The sequence below is a fragment of the Aureococcus anophagefferens genome (genome assembly GCF_000186865.1).
Source record: "Aureococcus anophagefferens unplaced genomic scaffold AURANscaffold_11, whole genome shotgun sequence".
NCBI lineage: Eukaryota > Pelagophyceae > Pelagomonadales > Pelagomonadaceae > Aureococcus > Aureococcus anophagefferens.
The window spans coordinates 1,080,917-1,100,857 of record NW_008705571.1 but is presented as its reverse complement, the minus strand read 5'-3'; the positions used below and the strand labels follow the sequence as shown (position 1 = coordinate 1,100,857).

The window sequence follows — 19,941 nt, the reverse complement described above, 5'->3', positions numbered from 1 at the left end:
TCCACGGAACGGAGCGCCGCGAGCACGTCGCCGCGGCGGACCGACGGAAGCGGCGGCGCGGGCGGCGCGTCCGCGGGCCACGCGCGCGCGGCGATGTCCGCGCCCAAAACGTGGAGGTGCGTGCCCGCGAGGCGGCCCGAGTCGTAGCGCAGCCGGTACAGCGGCTCGCCCGAGGCCTCGTCGACGCCGCGCGAGAAGCCCACGCACGTCGCGACCGTCTCCGTCGGGGGCTTCCCCTTCTTCAGGAGCGACGACGGGCGCCGCTTCGAGCCCTCGGCGAGCGGCGGGGCCACGAGGCGCACGACGCGCCGGCCGATCCACGGCGAGCCCGACGGGAGCCACTCGTCGTCGCCCCAGTGGCTTCCCTCGAGGTCCGCGGGGGAAAGGTCCTCGCGCCCGCCCCGGTCGTACTCGATCTCGAGCGACTCCGCGCCGTCGCCGCGGAGCCAGCCGACGATGGTGCCGAGGACGCCCTGCGACGGGGGGGGGAATTATCCAGGGGGAGCGGGGTACGTCGGCGAACCGACGCGTCGTCGGGTCGCGCGGCGCGGAAGCGATTCGTCGGGACGCCGCGCGCGCGCGTCGCGGAGGCGGACGCGGAGGCCGAGCTTCGCGTGGCCCTCCCGCCGCCGGCTATCCAGATCCGGGCCCAGGCGCTCCTCCACCTCGCCGTCCTCGAACTCGACCGTGTACAGCGGCTGAAAACCATTCTCCTTCGAGCCCTCGTAGTTCGTCACTTTCCCGACGACTTCGGCGCCTCCGGTCCGCTTGCGGCAGACCACGAGCGCGCCGACGCGGCGCCGGAGCCGGGCCGCGTCGATGTCCCAAAATTCCATTGCTTGCTTGCGGGTGGGCGCGAGTGACGCCGCGGAGAGGCAATGAACTCGCTTCGGCTCGCCAAAATTAGCCAAAATTACCACAAGACTTTGATCTCGACTCTTAGTCCCGCGGCGGGAGGTAGCGCGGCGCGTCGGCGTCCGGCGGCCGCGCGGCGGCGAGGGCCTTGCGCGCGGCGGCCCGTTCGCGGCGGCGGACGAGCTTCCCGGCCTGGGCGCGCGCGCGCTTGAGGTCGCCGGCGCTCGCCTCGATCCGCGCGGCGCGGCCGTCGCGGAGGACGGGGTCGATCGGCCGGCCCTTGCGCGCGAGGTGCATGAGGAGCGCGCGCGCGTCGTCGGCCGCGCGGCGCGCGGCGTCGGCGTCGAGCTCGTCCGCGCGCCGCTCCGCGGCGCGCGCGGCGTCGAGCGCCGCGGCCGCGCGGGCCTCGGCGGTCGTCGCGGCGGCGGCCGCCGCCGCCGGGTCCGGCGCCAGCCCCGCGCGGCGGCCCTCGCGGCGCCGCAGGGCCCGCATGGCCTCCGCGGCCGCGAGCGCCGCCGCGCGCGCGTCGGCCCGGCGCGCGGCCTCGGCCGCCGCGGCGCGCGCGTCGCGGTCGCGCGCGTCGTCCTCGAGGCCGCGGAGGCCGTCGCGGACGACGAGCTGCCAGGGCCGCGGCTTCGGCGGCGGCGCGAAGACGGAGAAGACGTCGTCGGACGCGAGGACGCGGACGAAGTCCTCCTGGCGGTAGATCTCGAGCTGGTTCCGCGGGTGCGTGAGGAGCAGCGCGATGGCGCCTACCAAGCATGACGGTGACGATGTCTCATTGTTTCCCCACCCGAAATCTCTCGAAAATCGTCCCGGCCACGGGACGCTGGATGGCGCCGAGCGCCGCGGACCGCGTGCCCCCCGCGGGCGCGTCGACGGCTAAAACGAGCACGGCGCGCACGCCCGCGTGGAGCCAGCAGCGCCGCCGGAGGGCCGCGGGGCCCCGCGCGAGCGCGCAGAGCGCGTCGACGGCGCCGCCGCGGCACCGCGCGTCGCGGCCGACGAGGCCGCCCATGGCGACGAGGTCCAGCGCGTCGCGGAGCGCGTCGCCCGACGCCGTCTCCTCGACGCAGGGCCCCGTCAGCGCGCCGAGCCGCGCGAGCACGTCGTCGCCCGCGAGGAGCGCCGCGAGGCGCCGCCGCGCGGACTCGCGCAGCGGCGGCGCTAAACCCCCGAAGGCCGTGCCGTAGAGCGCGGACCGCCCGCGCGCGTGGCCCCAGAGCGGGACCTTGTTCGCCTCGTAGGTCGCCAGCGACAGGAGGCCGTCGACGGCGATGGCGCGCGCGCGCGGCTCGACGCCGTGGCTCGCGCCCATGAGCAGCGCGTCGCGGTCGCGCGCGCTGGCCCAGACGTTGCGCTCGCGCGCGTGCGCGGCGACGACGCTCAGGGACCGCCGCAGCGCCGCGTCGCCCACGGACGTCTCCGTCGACGTCGCGACGTCGCGCGTCCGCCTGAGCGACGGCTCGGGCGCGTCGAAGACCTTGTCGGGCGCGACCCAGGGCGTCTCCTCGAGCGCGCAGTCGTAGGCGTAGTTCGCGCGCGCGTGCGGCGGCGCCCACTTGACCGTGCCGCGCCTACCGACGTCGTCGTCTCCCCGGCCGGAATCTCTCGAAGTCGACGAGACGCGGCGCCGCGCAGGGGTAGGGCGTAGTGGACGCGCTCGCGCTCCGCGCGGCCCGCGTGCGCGCCCGCGAGGTCGACCTCGAGGCGCTCGACGTCGCCGCGGAGCCGGTCGCGCTCCGCGCGGAGGTCGCCGATCTTCGCCACGAGGACGGACGGGTCCGTGGCGAGGGCCTCGCGCCGCGCCGCCTCGGCCCGCGCCGCGGCGAGCAGCGCCAGGAGCCGCGCCTCGGCCTCGACGGCGACGGCGGCGAACGCGTCGCGCTCCTCGACGACGTCTTGGACCGCGGCGGCCGCGGCCGCGAGCGCCTCGTCGCGGCGCCGCGCGCGCGCGACGCCGTCGACGCCGTCGTCGGCCGCCGGCGCGGCGGCGGCCGCGAGCCGCCCCGCGAGCCGCCGGGCCTCGTCCGGGGTCGTCCGCGCGGCCCTCGCGAGCGCGGCGGGCAGCGCCGGCGCGCCGCCGACGCCCTCGAGGAGCGCGAGGAGCTCGCGCCGCCGGTGGGCGGCCGTGGTCGCGGGCGTCGCGACGGACGCGCGCCGCGGCGCCTTCCGCTTCTGCGACGGCACGGCGGCCTTCCGCGGCGGCGGCGCGACGGTCCGGTGCACGCTCTTGCCCCCGGGCGACGCCGTCGTCGCCCACGACGACGCGGACCGCCGCGACGCCCAGGACGCGGCCGACCGCTTCGACGGCGACGGCCGCGCGACCTCGACCGTCGACGCGCCGCTCGCCACGGACGACGCGGCGGGCGCCGACGCCGGCCGCCGCGCCGGCCCGCAGGGCACGACGCGCCGGCAGGACGACGAGCCCCGGGAGAAGGTGCGCAGCGACCCCTCGCTGATGGAGCAGGTCAGCTTCCGCCGGCCCGTCTTCGTGCTGGCGCGCAGCGCGACCGTTTCCATGGTTTAAGCTGCTCTCAGGGGCAGCAAGCGAGCAGGGGCAGCCCTCACAAGGAGAGCACGCTCATCAGCGCGGCTCGAAACTCCTTGAAACTTCAAGTGGTCGGACTTTCCGGCAATCTAGCGCTGCTAATCGGGGCAAGGGGATCTTCAAGATCCCCTGCTCGGGGGTTGTCTTCTTGAGGCAATTCTTCGGCTAGGACGACGACAAGACAGCCCGCAGTTGCAAGCCGCATGAAGCTCCTCCTCCTCCTCAGTCTCCCCGCCGCCGCCTTCGCCGCGTCCTGCGGCGGCGAGTTCTCGCTCTGCGCCGACGGGAGCTGCGCGCTGACGAACCGCTCCTGCGGCCGCTGCGCGCCCGGCGCCTACGCCTGCCCGCTCTCCGCCACGGCCTGCGTCGCCGGCCTCGCGGCCTACGAGAGCTGCCCCGGCCTCGACGGCACCTACCTCGACGCGTCGCTGCCCGAGGCCGACCGGCTCGCGTGGCTCGCGGACAACGTGCCGCTCGAGGACATGATCGGCCAGCTCGTGAACGCCGCGCCCGCCGTCGACGCCGTGGACCTGCCGGCCTACAACTGGCTCAACGACAACGAGCACGGCGTCAAGGGCACGGCCCACGCGACGGTCTACCCCATGGGCGCGTCCCTCGGCGCGTCGTGGTCCGTCGACCTCGCGTGGCGCGTCGGCGCGGCGATCGGCAACGAGTCGCGCGCGACGCACAACGGCCTCGCGGACAAGTCGGGCAACGCCTGCGGGTCGACGTCGACGGGCGAGGTCGTCGCCAACGGCTGCGGCATCACGCTCTACGCGCCGAACGTCAACCTCGTCCGCGACCCGCGCTGGGGCCGCGCGGAGGAGGTCTACGGCGAGGACCCCCACCTGACGGCCGAGCTCGCCGTGGGCATGGTCACGGGCCTCCAGGGCAACGCCGAGGGGTCGACGTCGGGGCCCGGCGGCGGGCCCCTCGTCACGGGCGCCTGCTGCAAGCACTTCGCAGCGTCCCGCGGCCGTGGCGACTTTCGAGAGATTTTGACCGGGAAAGCGATGAAAAGTCGTCACCGACGTGCTTGGTAGGCACTTCGCCGTCTACCAGAACGAGGACCTCCCGGCGGACCGCATGGTCCTCGACGCGAACGTGTCGAGCCGCGACCTCTGGGAGACGTACCTGCCCGTCATGAAGGCCTGCGTCGTCCGCGCCAAGGCCACGCACGTCATGTGCTCCTACAACGCCGCGCGGACCGCCGCGTCCTCCGCCCGTCCGCGCCGGAAAAAGAGCCCGCGCGTCGCAGGTCAACGGGAAGCCGACCTGCGCGCACCCGGAGCTGCTCAACGACGTCCTGCGGGAGAGCTGGGGCTTCGACGGCTTCGTGGTCTCCGACTACGACGCCTGGAGCAACCTCGTGACGACGCACAAGTACGTGTCGACGTGGGAGGAGGCCGCGGCGGCGGGCATCAACGCGGGCATGGACCAGGAGGGCGGCTTCGGGGACTACTCGCCCGTCGACGCGCTGCCGGATGCCGTGCGCAACGGCACCGTCGCAGCGGCGACGGTGCGGCGGAGCTTCGAGCGGCTCATGCGCGTGCGCCTGCGCCTCGGCATGTTCGACCCGCCGGCGTCGACCGCGGTCTACGGCGAGGCCTACCAGTGCGACTACCAGTGCGAGACGGCCGCGAAGCTCGCGCTCGCGCGCGAGGCCGCGCGCGAGGGCATCGTGCTCTTCAAGAACGCGGGCGGCGCCCTGCCGCTCGCCAAGGGCGCGCGGATCGCGCTCGTCGGGCCGCAGGTCGACGACTGGCGCGTGCTTTTGGGCGCCGTGAACTACGCCTTCGAGGACGGCCCGGACGTCGCGCCCGTGACCATCCAAAAGGGCCTCGAGGCCGTCGCGAACGTGTCCGTCGCCGCCGGCTGCGACTCCGTCGCCTGCGCGGCCCTCGTCGACGTCGACGGCGCCAAACGCCTCGCCGCGGCCGCGGACGCGACGGTCGTCGTCCTCGGCGACTCCTTCGGCGCGACGGACGGCTGGCCCCTCTGCCGGGGCACGCGCGACGACGGCTGCGAGAGCGAGTCCCACGACCGCGCGACGATCGAGCTCCCCGGCGAGCAGGTCGCGCTCGTCGCGGCACTCAGGGCCGCGAGCTCCCGCCTCGTCTGCGTGCTCGTCCACGGCGGCGCCGTCGCGCTCGGCGCCGCCGCGGACGACTGCGACGCCGTTTTGGACCTCTGGGTGCCCGGCCAGATGGGCGGCGCGGCTCTCGCGGACGTGCTCTTCGGCGACTACTCGCCCGCGGGCCGGTCGCCGATCACCATGTACGCGGCGACGTCGGACCTGCCGCCCATGGGCGTCTTCGACGAGTACGCCGGCGAAAGCTCCAACGGGACGACCTACCGCTACTACGCGGGGCCCGCGCCGACCTACGCGTTCGGCGACGGGCTCTCCTACGCGTCCTTTTCCTACGCCTGGGCCGCGGCGCCGCCGACGACGGTGGACGCCTGCGGCGCCATCCGCCTCCGCGTCGCCGTGACGAATACGGGGTCCGTGGCGAGCGACGAGGTCGTGCAGGTCTACGCCCGCGTCCCGGACGCGACGGTGCCCGCTCCGGCGATCCGCCTCGTCGCCTTCGACCGCGTCCGCGCGATCGCGCCGGGCGCGACGGCGACCGTGGAGCTCGTCGTCGCTCCTGAAAGCCACGCCGTCGTCTACCCCGTCGCGGACAGCGTCTACGTCGAGCGCCGCGCCGTCGAACAGGGCGCGCTCGTCCTCTCCGTCGGCGGCTCGCAGCCGGGCCGCGGCGCGACGCTCGCCGCGACCGTCGCCGTCGCGTCGACGACGCTCCTCGCCGACTGCTGATCCCGGACCCAATTTTGCGCGTAAGTCACAGCATCGCCGTGACCGGCACCGACAGTACCGAGGTGCTACACTGTCGGCATTTTAATCGCGCTCCCGTTTTTATGCGCGCGTCGCCGCCGCGGGGGCGGCGGACCCGGACGTCCACGCCCAGCTCGGCGCGCTCCAGGCGCGGCGCGGCGCCGTCGACGAGGCCGCGGAGTCCTTCCGCCTCGCCGCGGTCGCGCGCGGCGCGCAAGCGCAGCATCTCGGGCTCGGGCGACGACGCGGCGTGAAGACTTAGGCTATACTCGCGCGTCGAGGAGCGCGAGGGACTTTATGGCATCCTCGTAGCCCTTGGCAGCTGCGCGCTCGAACCAGTATCTGGCTTTGTCGACGTCGACTTCCGTGCCGTCTCCGTCCCTGTAACAAACGCCAAGGTTGCTCTCCGCACCGGTAAAGCCTCGATTCGCCGCGAGCGCGAGGTACCGGAACGCTTCTTCAAATTTCCCCTCAGAGTAAAGTAAAACTGCTAAATTGTTTTGCGCGTCTGCGTCGCCCCGGTCCGCGGCCGCGCGATACAGCCGCTCCGCCTTCTTATTGTCCAGCTTGACGCCACTCCCGGTCCTGTACAATCTGCCAAGGTTATTCATCGCCTCCACGTCCCCGAGCTCCACGGCGCGCTTCCAAATTTTTGCGGCTTTCTTATCGGATTTCACGAGGCCGTAGTAACCATAGCGGTACGCAGTTCCCAAATGCATAATCGCTTCCGGCACCTCGTTCTCCACGTGGCGACGAACACGCGCGAGGTTTTCTGCGTCGCTCTTCGCGCACGGTACACGACAGAGGGGACACGCGCCGAAGCCGACCTTGTCCTGGCACGACTTGCAGACCAGCCGGCAGCAGCAGTTTCGAAACACGCGCTGAGCATTCACGTCCTGGGACCACTCCTCGAGACAGATCGGGCACCGCGACCCGTACCGCGCCGAGAGCGGCTCCCGCTCCGGGTTCGCCTCGCGCAACGCTCGAGCGGCTTCGTGCTCCGCCGCGATGCGCGCGCGGACCTCGTCGGCGTGCGACCGAGGCGCGGGGCCGTAGAAGACGTCCCGCGGCGGCGACGGCGGGGGCGTCGGCGCCTCCGCCCGCGCCGCCTCCGCGGCCTGGATCTTCTTGCAGACCTTCCGGTGGCCCCGATCGCGCCAGTCGATGCGTTGGCAGTCCGTCGAACAGTAGGCCGTCGTGCCGCACCCACGGCACGCCTTGGCCTTGTCGGCGCCGCAGATCGTGCAGGTCTTGAGAGTGTCGAGTTTTTTGCCCCTCGCTCGGGCCATGCGATTCTCATACTCCAACTTCTTCTCCCGCCACGACATGACTCGGCGCGCGTGCTTGACCGGGGGCGTCGCCACAAGCTCTTGGACTCGCGAAATGGCTAAATCGCTCAAAATTTACCCGCGGCCGGCGCGGCGCGGGCCTCACCACAAGCCCGACTTCTCTCGACTCGATCCATTCTCTCGCGAGGCCTCGTTGTGACACTCAGAATCGCCCGGCGACAAGCACACACCTCCCCCGCACACGCCCTCCCACAACAGCACACACATCTTACGACGCCCGCCCCGCGCGCCGGCGGGATATGTTACGTCACAGCATCTCCGTGTCGCCGGCCCGGTCGAGGGCGCGGCCGTCGTCCTCCGGGTCCGGGACGCGGCGCGTCGTCATGGCGACCATGGGCGCCGCGTCGCCCCGCCGCCGCGCGCGCGCGCGGCCGTAGACGACGCAGGTCGCGACGAGGCCCAGCGCGGAGAGCAGGAAGGCCTGGGCGACGAGGGCGACCTTCCAGTGCTCGAGGCGGTACTCGCCGTTGTGCTTCTCGATCTCCGGCGCGCGCTCGCCCGCGTCCGCGGGCGCGCCCGCGAAGGGCGCGATCCACCAGGCGACGTCGACGGCGTTGAGCCGCTGGCCCGCGGGCGAGAAGTGGACGCCGTTGTTCTGCATGAGCGGGCAGTCGCACGTCTCCGGGTAGCACGCCGTCGCCGGGTCGCGTTTGCAGGCGTCGACGACGCGGCCGTAGAGGTCGTTGAGCCGCACGTCCGGGTACTTGCCCGCCGGGCCGAAGAGCGCGCGCGCGCGGACGTTGAGCTCGAGGACGTCGGCGTTGACGCGCTTGTTCGAGTCGTAGGACGGCGGCACGGGCGTCGTCGTGCCGAAGATCATCGTGCCGTTGGGCGCGAGCGCGCCCCTGAGCTTGCGGTACATGGCCTCCATGTTCGCCTCGTACTCGTCGAAGGACACGGGCGAGTAGATGTTCTCGCAGATGTCGTGGAGGCCTGCGCGGGGGCGGGTCCCCGGGGGCGGCGCGCGGGGGCGCCGCGGCCGCGCCCCAGGCGAAGTGGATCACGGAGAAGTTGTTCTTCGTCGTCGCGAGGTAGCGGTCGAGGCAGAAGTTGACGCCGTAGGACGTGCCGCAGTAGCCGTTGCCGCTGCCGAAGCGGCCGTAGACGAGCTTCGCCAAAACGCCGCGGCGCACCGTGCCGTCCTCCATGCATTTCGCGCCGGGGTCCAGGATGCTCTCGACGATGGGGTAGTAGCCCTTGAGGATCGAATCGCCGATGAGCAGCACCGTGCCCGTCTCGTTGTCGGGCGCGTCGCGGCACGTGTCCCGGCAGTCGACGCCGCCGTCGTCGATGGCGCGCACGACGACGAGGCTGCCAAAGTAGGACAGCACGACGGCGAACGTCGACGCCCAGATGAGCGCGTAGCGCTGCCGCAGCGCCGCGCGCGCGCCCCAGTTCGGCGGCGCGGGGGCTGCCCGCGCCATGCCCCCCGTTTTGATCCCGTTTGGTCGAGTCTGGTGCTGTTGTACTTCAACTTGAATGTCTCTATCTGATGTCTCTATGATGTCTCGGCCGCAGCGGCGTATTGCGTCCGCCCTGTTGCTGCTGCTGCTGCCGAATCTAGCCTTCGCGCTAGTAGTCGGCCGGCAGCGCGGGCCAATTCGACGTTCGTCTCCAATTGTGCTGGCGACCGCGCAGGAGCTCGTCGAACAAGCATGGCATGCCAAGCTGGCACCTGAGGTCTCGGCGGAGGTGTCGAAGCAGGCGTGGTGCGCCAAGCTCGATGACCAGGTTTGGACCGAGGTCGTCACGACCGTCTCGGCGCAGGTCATGTCCACCGCGGCTACGGGCGAGGCCAAGCACGCTTGGCTCGCTCGCCTCGACGCGACGACGTGGTGCGCCGTCGCCGCGGCCGTGGCGGCGGTGGCGGCGCGCGTCGATGAGCCAGAGCCGAGTGGCCGGGAGTCGCGCGAGGCGAAGCGAGCGTGGCTCGCGCGCCTCGACGCGTCGAGCTGGGCCGCGGGGGCGGCGACGCTCGTCGAGGTCGCGGGCGACGCGGCGGCGCTGCGAACGCTGCGGGAGGGCTGCGAGCGTGGCGAAGCGGGCGCGTGCGAGCGGCTCGGCGCGGAGGAAGCCGCGGCGCGCGCGGCGCTCGGCCGGCTGGACGCGACGACGTGGGGAGCCGTCTCCGCCGCCGTGGCGACCATCGCCGTCGAGGTCACGCTGCAGAGCGCGGAGGGAATGGGAGCGGAGGAGGTCGCCGGGGCAGGCTGGCTGGTGCAGGCCGACACGGCCGCGTGGGGACAGCCCCAGTCGGCGAGCCTTCGAGCGACGGACCTCCGAGGGGAGGCGCAAGCCGAGGAGGAGGCCGACTGGGTCCAGGGCAGAATGGACGAGGAGGACCGGGCCTTTCGATCCAGAAGAGAGGCGGCGACGGTGGCACGGAACGCGGCGTGGGAGGCGGAGACGCGGGCCCTTCGCGCGCAGATTGACGCGCGCGAGGAAGAGTAATATATATTACTACGGCGGCTCCGGCGGCCCATCCGCGGGCGCGAAGCGCGCCCTGCCGCCGACGAAGGCGTAGGGCGCGCGCGTCGTCGGGTGGAGGAGCGGCGCGCCCGTGTACCAGAAGTTCCAGGTCAGGTTCTTGCCGCGCTCCTTGGGCGCGAGGGGCGTCGTGTCGCGGCGCGCGACGCCCGCGAGCGCGGGGTCGAAGAGGACGACCGCGCGCGCCGCGTCGTCCGCGCGCGTCGCCCGATGCGCGGCCGCGGCCTTGGCGTCGTCCGCGGCGAGGACGCCCAGGCGCGCGAGGACCTTCTCCGCGACCGCGCGCTTGCGCGTCGCGACGCGGCACGGGACGCCCAAATCGTGGAACGCGGCGCAGGCCGAGAGGAGCGCCGTCGCCGCGCCTCGGCCCCGCGCGCCGTCGAGGACGACGAGGCGCGACACCGTGGCGACGTTGTAGGGCCGGGTGACGTCGCGGAAGGGCCAGGCCGCGCCCGGCGCCGCGGCCGCGCCGAACTCGGAGAAGCCGACGGAGACGAAGCCGAGCCGCGCGCCGCCGACCTCCAACTCGAAGCAGGGCTCGCGCGCGCCGGGGTCCGCCTTGACGTAGTGGGCCGCCGCGTAGCCCCCCGCGCCGTAGCGCTCCGGCGCCGACGCGACGAGCGCGGCCGCCGCGCCGTCGTCGAGCGCGAGTTTGGGAAACCGCGCGACGCGGGCCTCGACGTCGGCCCGGAGCGCGTCGAGCTGGTCCGGGAGGAAGAGCACGAGCGGCGTCGCGGCGTCGGGCGGCGCCCCGCCGTCCTTGGCGAAGGCCAGCGCGGCGGGGCCCGGCGCCGCGGCGCCGCCGGCGCCGGCGCACGCGCCTCGCAGGCCCCGCAGCCACGCGGCCGCGTCGTCGCGCGCGTCCTTGGCCGCGAAGGCGCCCGCGCGCGTCGGCGCGTAGAGCGCGCGCGCCCGGGCGTGCACGCGGAGCGCGTCCAGCGGCGGCGGCGGCGCCGACCCGACGACGAGCCGCTCGACGGACCCGCGCGCGAAGAGCCGCGCGGCGCGGAGCGCCGCGAGGCCCCCGGCCTCGACGGCGACGACGGCGCAGCCCGGCGCGTCGAGGAGGCCGCGCAGGACCTTGGCGGCCTGGCCGCCGGACGCCGCGTCGCGCCGCGCGACGAGGCGCGCCGCCGCCGGGAACGTCGCGGCGAAGGCCTCGAGGCGCGAGAGGTCGACGCCCCGCGGCCGGAAGTAGCGCTCGTCGAGGATCGCGACCGCGGCCGCGCGCCCGCCGAGGAACACGGCGAGGCACGCGCCGAAGGCGCCCTCGCCGGCGTTGAGCACCACGACGGTCGGCCGCGGCTTCTCCGGGTCCAGCGCCGCCACGAGCGGCCACCAGGGCTCGCCGTCGACGTCGGCGTCGAGGTACGCGGCCACGGATGCGCAGGCCTCCCGCCAGCGTTTTTGCGTCGTCATCTGTCAGCTCTGCAGATTGGCATCAGCCACGAGCGTCGTCATTCGACACCCCTCGACCACGGCCCATGCTCTCGCCACACTCTGCAGAGCTCTGGCCGATGGTGATCTGATGGTGAAGTGCTCTCCTTGTAGCCGCCGTGCAGCATGGCAGCTATGCCGTTCCGATGGAGCCTCCACCTCGCGCTGTTCGGCACCGCTGCCGGATTTGCAAAACCTGGGATCGTTGCTCATCGAAGCGCCGTCGTCCTGAGCGACGCCAAGCGGTCCGTCAGCGACCTCGTCGGCAACCAGCACGGCGGCAAATACGCCTTCGACGAGAGCCGCGTCGAGGGCGCCGCGTCCGGCGCGGACTACTCGTCGAAGAAGCCCATCGCCGTCGCGGCGGACGACGCGTGGGCCGAGCCCGCGCTCGAGCGGGCGCGCGCCGCGGCGTCGCTCGGCGAGCTCGAGGCGCTCTTCGAGTGCCGCGGCGGCGCGTTCGCGGCCGACGGCGACGCCTTCGGCGAGGCCGAGCTGCGCAACGACGAGCCGACCTGGGAGAGCACGGTCGGCGAGATCGTCGGCCCGGGGCGGGAATCCTTCGCCATCGTCGCGGCCCTCGGCTCCAAGTCGTTTTCCATCGACGCGCCGCCCCAGCGCGTCGTCACGTCGCTGCCGCCGCGCCGCGGCGGCGGCCGCGGCGTCGTCCTGCGCGTCGGGCGGACGCCCGCGTCCGCGCCCGCCGCCTGGGCCGCGCTCGTCGTCGCCACGGAGGACGTCGCGCCCAAGGTCTGGCGCCTCGAGTAACCTGTTGTTGACTTTCATCGGAGGTGCGGCGCGGGCCCGTGGCCCAGCACCAGCGCCACGGCGTCCGCGTCGCACGTCGCGCCGCCGCTAACATCAAGCGCAACGCGGGTAAGACAGGCTCAAGAAGGCATTCAAGAATCAGCTCGCTGACTTTGAAATCGAGGCATGGTCCCAGCGTCCCTGCGCGCGCCGTCGCCGCGCGCGCCTTCGAGCACCTCGCGGTCGTCCGACGCGCGCGACGCGCCGCGCGCGCGCGACCGCACCGTTCCCGCGGTCGACGACGGCGCCGTCGCAGGTCGAGCTCGCGATTCGAAGCATGGCGCCCTCGGCGGAGGCTCCGTGGGTCGAGAAGTACCGGCCGCAGGTCCTGCGCGCGCCCGGCGCCCGCGCGCCGCCGCGGCGCGCCGCCGCATGAGACCCGCCCGCGCGCAGGTCCGACGTCGTCGGCAACGAGGAGACGATCTCGAAGCTGCGGGCCGTCGTCGCCGGCGGGAACATGCCGAACATCATCCTGAGCGGCCCGCCGGGCACGGGGAAGACGACGAGCATGCTGTGCCTCGCGCGGGAGATGCTCGGCGCCAACTACAAGGAGGCCGTGCTCGAGATGAACGCGTCGGACGAGCGCGGGATCATGGTCGTCCGCGACAAGATCAAGATGTTCGCGAAGAAGAAGGTGAACCTGCCACCGGGGGCCCACAAGCTCGTCATCCTCGACGAGGCCGACTCCATGACGGCGGCGGCGCAGCAGGCCATGCGCCGCACCATGGAGCTCTTCTCGGGCACGACGCGGTTCGCGCTCGCGTGCAACACGTCCTCGAAGATCTCCGAGCCCATCCAGAGCCGCTGCGCGATCCTGCGCTTCACGCGCCTCAGCGACAAGGAGTTGCTGAAGCGCCTGACCCACGTCTGCGGCGCCGAGGGCGTCGCGGCGACGGACGGCGGCCTCGAGGCGCTCATCTTCACGGCCGAGGGCGACATGCGCAACGCGCTCAACAACCTCCAGTCGACGCACAGCGGCTTCGGCGCCGTCGACGAGCAGAGCGTCTTCAAGGTCTGCGACCAGCCCCACCCCCACGTCGCGCGGAAGATCCTCGACGACTGCGCGAAGCGCGACCTCGACGCGGCCGTCGCGGGCATCGCGGGCCTCCACGCGACGGGCTACGCCGCCGTCGACATCGTCGCGACGCTCTTCAAGGTCATCAAGATGCACCCCATGCCCGAGGCCGACCAGCTCAAGTTCATCAAGGAGATCGGCTTCGCGCACACGCGCGTCATCGACGGCTGCGCGACGCTCACGCAGCTCACGGGCCTCGTCGCGCGCCTCACGCAGCTCGACTAAGAAAAGAGAGATCCCGGGCGCGACGCGAAGGAAGGTCGAGCTACGGCGCGCCTCAGGAGCCGCGGTACGTGGAAAAGGTCCAGGGCGAGCAGAGGAGGGGCACGTGGTAGTGCTCCTCGGGGTTGTCGATGCCGAAGCGGATGGGCACGTCGCCGAGGAAGGGCGTCGCCGCGACGGGCACGCCCGCGGCCGCGAAGTACTCGCCGACGCGGAAGGTCCACTCGTAGGCGCCCGCGGCGAAGGCGTCGCCCTTGAGCGCGGGCCCGTCGAGGCGGCCGTCGGCGTTGGTCACGAAGGCGTACTCGGCCGGCAGGTCGCCGTGGTCGCCGACGCGCCGGAGGCTCACGGCCATGCCCGCCGCGGGGCACCCGCGCGCGGTGTCGAGGACGTGGCACGTGAGGAAGCCCGCGGGCGTGTGGGCCACGGCGTCGAGGAGCCGCATCCAGGCGATCTTGTGCACCTGCGCGACGCACTCGGCGCGCTCGCCCGCCGCCGTCGCGCCGACGCGCCGCGCGAACGCGCCGAGGACCGCGCGCTTCGACGCGTTGCGCACCGCGAGGATGAAGGGCCACCCAAAGGCCTCGCGGTAGGCCGCGTTGAGCCGCCGGAACTCGGCGAGCTCGCCGGGCGTCAGGCTCCCCAGGCCCGCCCGCTGCTGCTCGACGGTCGACTCGGCCGTGAGCTCGCCCGCGAGCGCGGCCCGGCCCGCGAGGTCCGGGTGCGCCCGCAGCAGCGCGACGACCTCGGCGTCCGTCGCGGCGGCGACGACGTCCCTCATGGCCGCGGCGAGGGCCGTGACCGACGCGAAGGGCGCCGACGCGTAGGCGCGCTCGGCGACCCAGGGCGACTTCTCGTAGATGGGCGCGAGCGTCGCGAGGAATGCCTCCTTGGAGGCGCAGAGGGCCTCGAGCGCGACCTTGGGCATCGTGCAAATGCTGCGAACCGGTGTGCGGTGGCCGTGGGCGGTGCGGCGCGCGGTTGCTGCCAGCGACGCGGGTGGTGGTGTGCGAGAGCATCGACGCCGTCGGCTGCAAGAACGAGACCGCCAGCGTCGTCGGCAAGCACACGAGGTCGCCGGCACAAACACGAAGACAGCAGCGCGATGATGATGCATCCGGCGCTGCGCCTGGGCTGCGCCGCCGCCGCGTTCAACGGCGGCATGCTCCTCGTGAACATGGGCTTCACGCGCACGCGCCAGGTCGCGTCGCTGAACCCGGACATGTTTTCGCCCTTCGGCCAGGTCATGGTGCTCGTCTGGGGCGCGGCCTTCCTCGCCGCGGGCGCCTCGAAGGCCGCGCCGCCGGTGTGGTCCGCGCGCGGCGTCGAGCCGCGTCGCCTCTCTCTCGACGACCGACGCGCCCGCGCAGGTGCGTCTTCGTCGTCGAGAAGCTGGCCTACGTCCTCGGCTGGCTGCGGTGGCTCGCGGGCCACGACGCGCGGGCCATCGTCGCGGCGGCGCGCGCGACGGGCGGCGCGCCCGACGTCATCAACGCGCTCTTCCACGCGCTCTTCGGCGTCGGGGACTTCCTCTTCGCGGCGCTCTTCGCGCGCCACGCGCTCGCCCAGTATCGCGGCAAGCGGCGCGACTAAGGCGCGGGTGTTCCCGCACTACCGCCTTCGCCGTTACCGCGGGGCGCGCTCAGACGTGGACGCCGCGCTCGCCGTAGTCCTGGACCATGTTCTCGCAGAGGTCGAGCATGTCCTTGGACGTGTCGAGGTCGCCCTTGTCGAGGCCCAGGGCGAGGAAGTCCTCCGTGTAGAAGCCCGCGAGGTCGGCGAGGACGTCGTGCGTCGCGCCCGGCCACTCGAGGACGTCCATGGCCTTGCGGACGCGCACGGCGAAGCCCTCGGCGTTGGGGCGGAAGGGGAAGGACGACTTCGTGTCCGGGGGCAGCGCGACGACCAGGGCCTCGGACTTGCCGAGCGCCTTGGCGGCGGCGATGCAGACGTCGTCGTAGGAGCACATCTTGTTCGTGCCGCAGTTGAAGATCTGGTCCGCGGCGGCGCCCTCCTTGCCGACGACGGACGCCATGAGCGCCGCGACGTCCTCGCAGTGCGTCAACGACACGGGCTGCTGCGCGTCCGCGGGCACGGCCATGGGGATGTCGCGCGCGGCGCGGTTCAGGAACCAGTCGAGGTAGTCGCGCTTGTTCGTGTAGGGCCCGTAGATGTACTGGGGCCGGAAGGCGCACCACTTGCCCGCGAGCTCGGCCTCGAGGGCCAGCTCGACCTCGCGCTGCCCCGTCGGCGGGTCCTTGACCTTCTTCTCTTCCTTGAGGATGCCCTTCGCCGTGTACATGCCCGCGCTGGAGACGAAGGCGTAGAAGGCGTCGCTGGACTTGGCCGCGGCCATCATGGGCGCGGCGTCGGCGGGCGACTTGGCGAAGTTGTCGTAGACGTGCGTGAGGCCGTCGACAGCGCACGCTTTCTCGACGGCGGCCGCGTCGCCCATGTCGCACCAGGCCACGGTCGCGCTGAGCTCGTCGTAGAGCTTGAAGGGCAGCGCCTCCTTCGTCGCCGACGCGTCCTGGACGATGGTCACGTCCAGGTCCTTGGCCGCGAGGGCCTTGGCGAGGTGGTAGCCGATCTCGCCGTGGCCGCCGCCCTTGTTCTGCACGATGACCGCGTGGCCCGACGCACCGAGGGACGTGGGCTGGCGGAGCGACGTCGCCGGCGCCGTGAAGGCGCCGGCGCCGACGGCCGCGGCCGCGAGGCAGAGCTTGAAAGCCGATCCTCCCATACTTTGCTTCTCTCCGCGATGACGATGATCTGCTACTGCAAGCTACCGAGCGAGGTGGATCGTGCCGCGCGCGCCGCGGCATGCCGCCGAGGTATGCGTGGCTCCTAACTAGGCGCCTGCTACGGTTCACTGCGTGTGGCGGCGCGACGCTGTCGCGCGCTGTGCAGCGGCAGCGAAGGCTGGCGCGTGGCGCCTGCCCGCATCGCGGCCGCGCGCAGCTCGACGGCCGACACGTAGATCGGCCGCCGCGTGACCATGATCAATTTGGCCGTCGCGTGCGACAACACGAGCTCGAAGGCCCGGAGCAGCCTCCCGGCGAAGCCGGTGCGGCCCGCGATGCCGGCGATGCCGTTCGGCGTCCCGACCTCGTCGACCTCGCAGAGGGCCACCAGACATCGTCAAGCTCCTGCTCGAACGCGGCGCGTGGCCCGGGCCCTGCGGTCTGAACTGGAAGACGTCGTTCGACGAACATCCGGAAGGACTCGCGCGTGCATTCGGGGGGGGGCACAAGGCTGTGGCTGCTTTGATCTGTCATGTCCGTACGTGGGGCGGTGGCCTGTCGGCTCGCGCTGCGCGTCACCTCGGTGTCACCAGTGCTACTTACCCTTAAAACCCGGTGACGCTCCCCAAGTGGCACGTCAGGACACGCGAGGGAGTTCGACATCACGAGCAGAGAAGCCTGGGCGGTTTCTCAGAGCACGCTTCAGGCTAGCGTATTTTAAGTCCTAGCGGAAGCGGCAAAATTAAACTTCGACGAGCGGAATCGGACTTTGGATAACCGCTTTTACGAATTCCGCGCCCCCAAACGCAAAGCAAGGTGCGATCCAATGCCTCAACGCTTGCCCATCGCCCCTCCCATCCCCCCGGGACCCCGCCCAGCAATTGGCGCCGATCGAATCGATCGCGAAACCATTCAAACGAGTCTCGACGATTTGAACCGAGTAGGTCCCACAAGAACGCCACCCGTATGGCCACGGATATCGCGACGCGCGTGTCGACGGACGGGCCGGGCCTCCTGTCGCCCGTGGCGTCGCCCCACGCCGCTTCCTCGCGCGGCGCGGTCTACGACCGCGTCGTCGAGGCGTCGTTCGAACGCGGCGGCGGCGGCCCCGCGGCCGCGGTCGTCGAGCACGCCACGCCGTCGTCGTCGACGGACTTCTCGCCGGGCAAGATCCTCGCGACGCACCTCGCGAGCCAGTACCCGGCGACCGTGCTGCTCCGCGCCGCGGGCCTCCGCGCCGAGGGCGCCGCGGTGACGCCGACGGCGCTCTTCGCGCGCGAGGCGTCGCCGGAGCGCGCGGACTCGCCCGCGAGCTCCGTCGACTCCCAGGGCACGGTGGGCTCCGAGACCGAGGACGACGAGGTCGCGGGCCTCCTCGCGCCGCCGCCGCGCGCGGAGCGGTCGCTCTCGGACCGCGACGCCGCGGAGCTCCTCGCGAGCCAGCTCGTCTTCCCCAAGAGCCTCGCGGCGGCCTGCGGCGCGCCGGACGCGCCGCCGCCCGCCGCCCTCGAGCGGCCGCGGCCGCGGCGGAGCGGCGCGCCGCCGGGCGCGACGGCGAAGCCGCTGCCGGCGGCGGCCGCGGACCGGCTCCGGGGCGCGGCCGCGGCGGCGTCCGACGGCGACCGGCCGCCCCTCGCGGCGCTCGGCAACGACGCCGCCGTCGCCATCGTGTCGCCGACGGTCGCGCCCGCGAAGCCGCCCGCGCCGCCGCCGCCGCCGCCGCCGCTCGACGACGCCGCCGCGCCGCCCGCGCGGCGGACGCGGTCGGGCCCGCGGCGCGCGGCCGCGGCGGCGGCCGCCGCGGGCAAGAAGCGGGCGGCGCCGGCGAAGATCTACCCCTTCAGCCTCAAGCTCTGCGAGATGGTCACCGACGCCGCGAACCACGACGTCATCCGCTGGAACTACGACACGCGCGAGCTCGAGGTCATGGACGAGAACCGGCTCTCGGCCGACATCCTCCCCCACTACTTCAAGAGCAACAACATCATCACCTTCCAGCGCCAGCTCAACTACTACGGCTTCTCCAAGATCTTCCGCGGCACGCAGACGCTCCCGATCTACCGCAACGACGACCGCGACGTCGCCACCGTCGAGGACCTCAAGTTCCTCCCGCGCCGCGCGGTCAAGCGCGCGTCGACGTCGCCCCGGGCCCGCGCGGCCCAGCCCCAGGACGCCTCGGACCGCGGCCTCCCCTACTGGCCCGCGGACTCGGACGACGCGGCCGACGAGCCCGCCGTCGAGACGCCGCGCGGCGCCGCGCCCGCGCCGCCCTCGCCGCTCTCGAGCCCGAGCTCGAGCGCCGCGTCCCTCGACATCCTCCTCGAGGCCGCCATGTCAGGCTGACGGTCGCCCAAGCCCCCCCCCCTAAGCTCTGTGTAGATCGCGAGACCCCCGGCGACGTTTTCACGGTTTGGATCGGGGCAGCCCGTCGCAGCATGGGCCTCTTCCAGTCCAAGGAGGGCGGCGCGCCGGAGCATGCCGCACCGGCGACGGCCGAGGAGCTGCGCGCGCCGACGGCGGTGCGGCGCGCGCCCGTGGGCTGCTTCGGCGCCGCCCAGAACAAGGCCGCGGCGCCGAACAAGGCCGCGGCGCCCAAGGAGGCGCAAAGCAAGAAGCGGGCGCGGCCGCGGCGGCCCCTGGACTGCGACGACGACGATGCCGTGGAGCGCTACCTCGGCCGCGTTCAGTTATACGAGGAGGCCGCCGCGGACGCGGTCGTCGCCGGGCGGCGCGTCTGCATGAGCGACGAAGAAGTCCTCGACGACATTCTGTCGAGCGTCGCGGCGGTCGTCGAGAACTTGAAGCGCGGCGACTGCTGCATGAAAGTGTCGAGCGCGGCGCTCTTCATCCCCAGTTCTTACCTCCGCAAATCGGCTTGCGCCGTCATCCTCCTCTTTCCCGACTTCGAGACTCGAGGACAGCCCTACGCCGACGACGCGCGACTCTTGGCGTCCGTGGGCGACGATGTCTGCGGGGAGGTCGACCTCATCTCGCCGCTGCGAGGCGTCGGGGGCGGCACCATGGATAAGGCCGTTCCGTTCCTCGTCGACGCCGTCGTCGCGCGCGGACTGGCGAAACTGACGGACATCAGCCGGCTGCGACGCCGCTGGGCGGCGTACCTCCGCGGCGTCCCCTGGGACAAATGCGACCTCTCCGAGATTCACCGACCGTCGCTCGCCTCGTGGTGTGGCTACCCCTGGGAGGCCTCGCACGTCGCCGAGCACTGCGGCTGCGGCCTGCTCTCGGGCCTCGACGATGCCGAGGCCGCGGGGCTCGGCATCGTTGTCGAGTGGGTCAAAGATATCGCATCCGTCCCACCGGAGCTGCGCGGGCGCGTCGCACCCATCTGGGACAAAACTGGTGAGGAGTTCGAGTTGCGCCACGCGATCTCGGACGCGCTCTACGGCGCCATCGTTTGGGCCAAAGCCGCCGCCAAGAAGGCCCGCACGGCGTAGGCGCCGCCCCCCCCCGAATAACCCCGTCCTTTTGTGCAGAGTCTCAGTTCACTTTAATGCCCGGGGGCTGCGCCCACGCGGGCAGCTCGCGCGGCGCTCCCGGGTCGAACTCGCCGAGGACGG

The 19,941-nt window shown here is 72.8% G+C and overlaps 7 protein-coding genes across 7 annotated transcripts; 3 read left to right on the top strand and 4 right to left on the bottom strand.

Annotated features, from left to right (window-relative positions):
* Window positions 1-939: 939 nt before the first annotated feature.
* AURANDRAFT_64765 (hypothetical protein) lies at window positions 940-2,173 on the bottom strand (the record flags this gene model as incomplete). Its single annotated transcript, XM_009039390.1, has 2 exons — window positions 940-1,607; window positions 1,684-2,173. The coding sequence occupies 2 exons, from the start codon at window positions 2,171-2,173 to the stop codon at window positions 940-942; spliced, it is 1,158 nt and encodes a 385-aa protein (XP_009037638.1).
* A 1,436-nt stretch (window positions 2,174-3,609) lies between these two features.
* On the top strand, window positions 3,610-6,224 carry AURANDRAFT_64764 (hypothetical protein; the record flags this gene model as incomplete). The annotated part of the gene is made up of 3 exons (XM_009039450.1): window positions 3,610-4,373; window positions 4,450-4,585; window positions 4,665-6,224. The coding sequence occupies 3 exons, from the start codon at window positions 3,610-3,612 to the stop codon at window positions 6,222-6,224; spliced, it is 2,460 nt and encodes an 819-aa protein (XP_009037698.1).
* A 1,614-nt stretch (window positions 6,225-7,838) lies between these two features.
* AURANDRAFT_64763 (hypothetical protein) lies at window positions 7,839-9,015 on the bottom strand (the record flags this gene model as incomplete). The annotated part of the gene is made up of 2 exons (XM_009039389.1): window positions 7,839-8,504; window positions 8,596-9,015. 2 exons carry the CDS (start codon window positions 9,013-9,015, stop codon window positions 7,839-7,841), a joined length of 1,086 nt encoding a protein of 361 aa, XP_009037637.1.
* Window positions 9,016-12,599: 3,584 nt separating this feature from the next.
* On the top strand, window positions 12,600-13,622 carry AURANDRAFT_59087 (hypothetical protein; the record flags this gene model as incomplete). Its single annotated transcript, XM_009039451.1, has 2 exons — window positions 12,600-12,634; window positions 12,716-13,622. The coding sequence occupies 2 exons, from the start codon at window positions 12,600-12,602 to the stop codon at window positions 13,620-13,622; spliced, it is 942 nt and encodes a 313-aa protein (XP_009037699.1).
* Window positions 13,623-13,674: 52 nt separating this feature from the next.
* Window positions 13,675-14,547, bottom strand: AURANDRAFT_27303 (hypothetical protein; the record flags this gene model as incomplete). Its single annotated transcript, XM_009039388.1, has 1 exon — window positions 13,675-14,547. One exon carries the CDS (start codon window positions 14,545-14,547, stop codon window positions 13,675-13,677), a length of 873 nt encoding a protein of 290 aa, XP_009037636.1.
* A 714-nt stretch (window positions 14,548-15,261) lies between these two features.
* Window positions 15,262-16,362, bottom strand: AURANDRAFT_27287 (hypothetical protein; the record flags this gene model as incomplete). Its single annotated transcript, XM_009039387.1, has 1 exon — window positions 15,262-16,362. The coding sequence occupies one exon, from the start codon at window positions 16,360-16,362 to the stop codon at window positions 15,262-15,264; it is 1,101 nt and encodes a 366-aa protein (XP_009037635.1).
* Window positions 16,363-17,329: 967 nt separating this feature from the next.
* On the top strand, window positions 17,330-19,818 carry AURANDRAFT_64761 (hypothetical protein; the record flags this gene model as incomplete). The annotated part of the gene is made up of 2 exons (XM_009039452.1): window positions 17,330-18,696; window positions 18,798-19,818. 2 exons carry the CDS (start codon window positions 17,330-17,332, stop codon window positions 19,816-19,818), a joined length of 2,388 nt encoding a protein of 795 aa, XP_009037700.1.
* Between the last annotated feature and the right edge of the window lie 123 nt (window positions 19,819-19,941).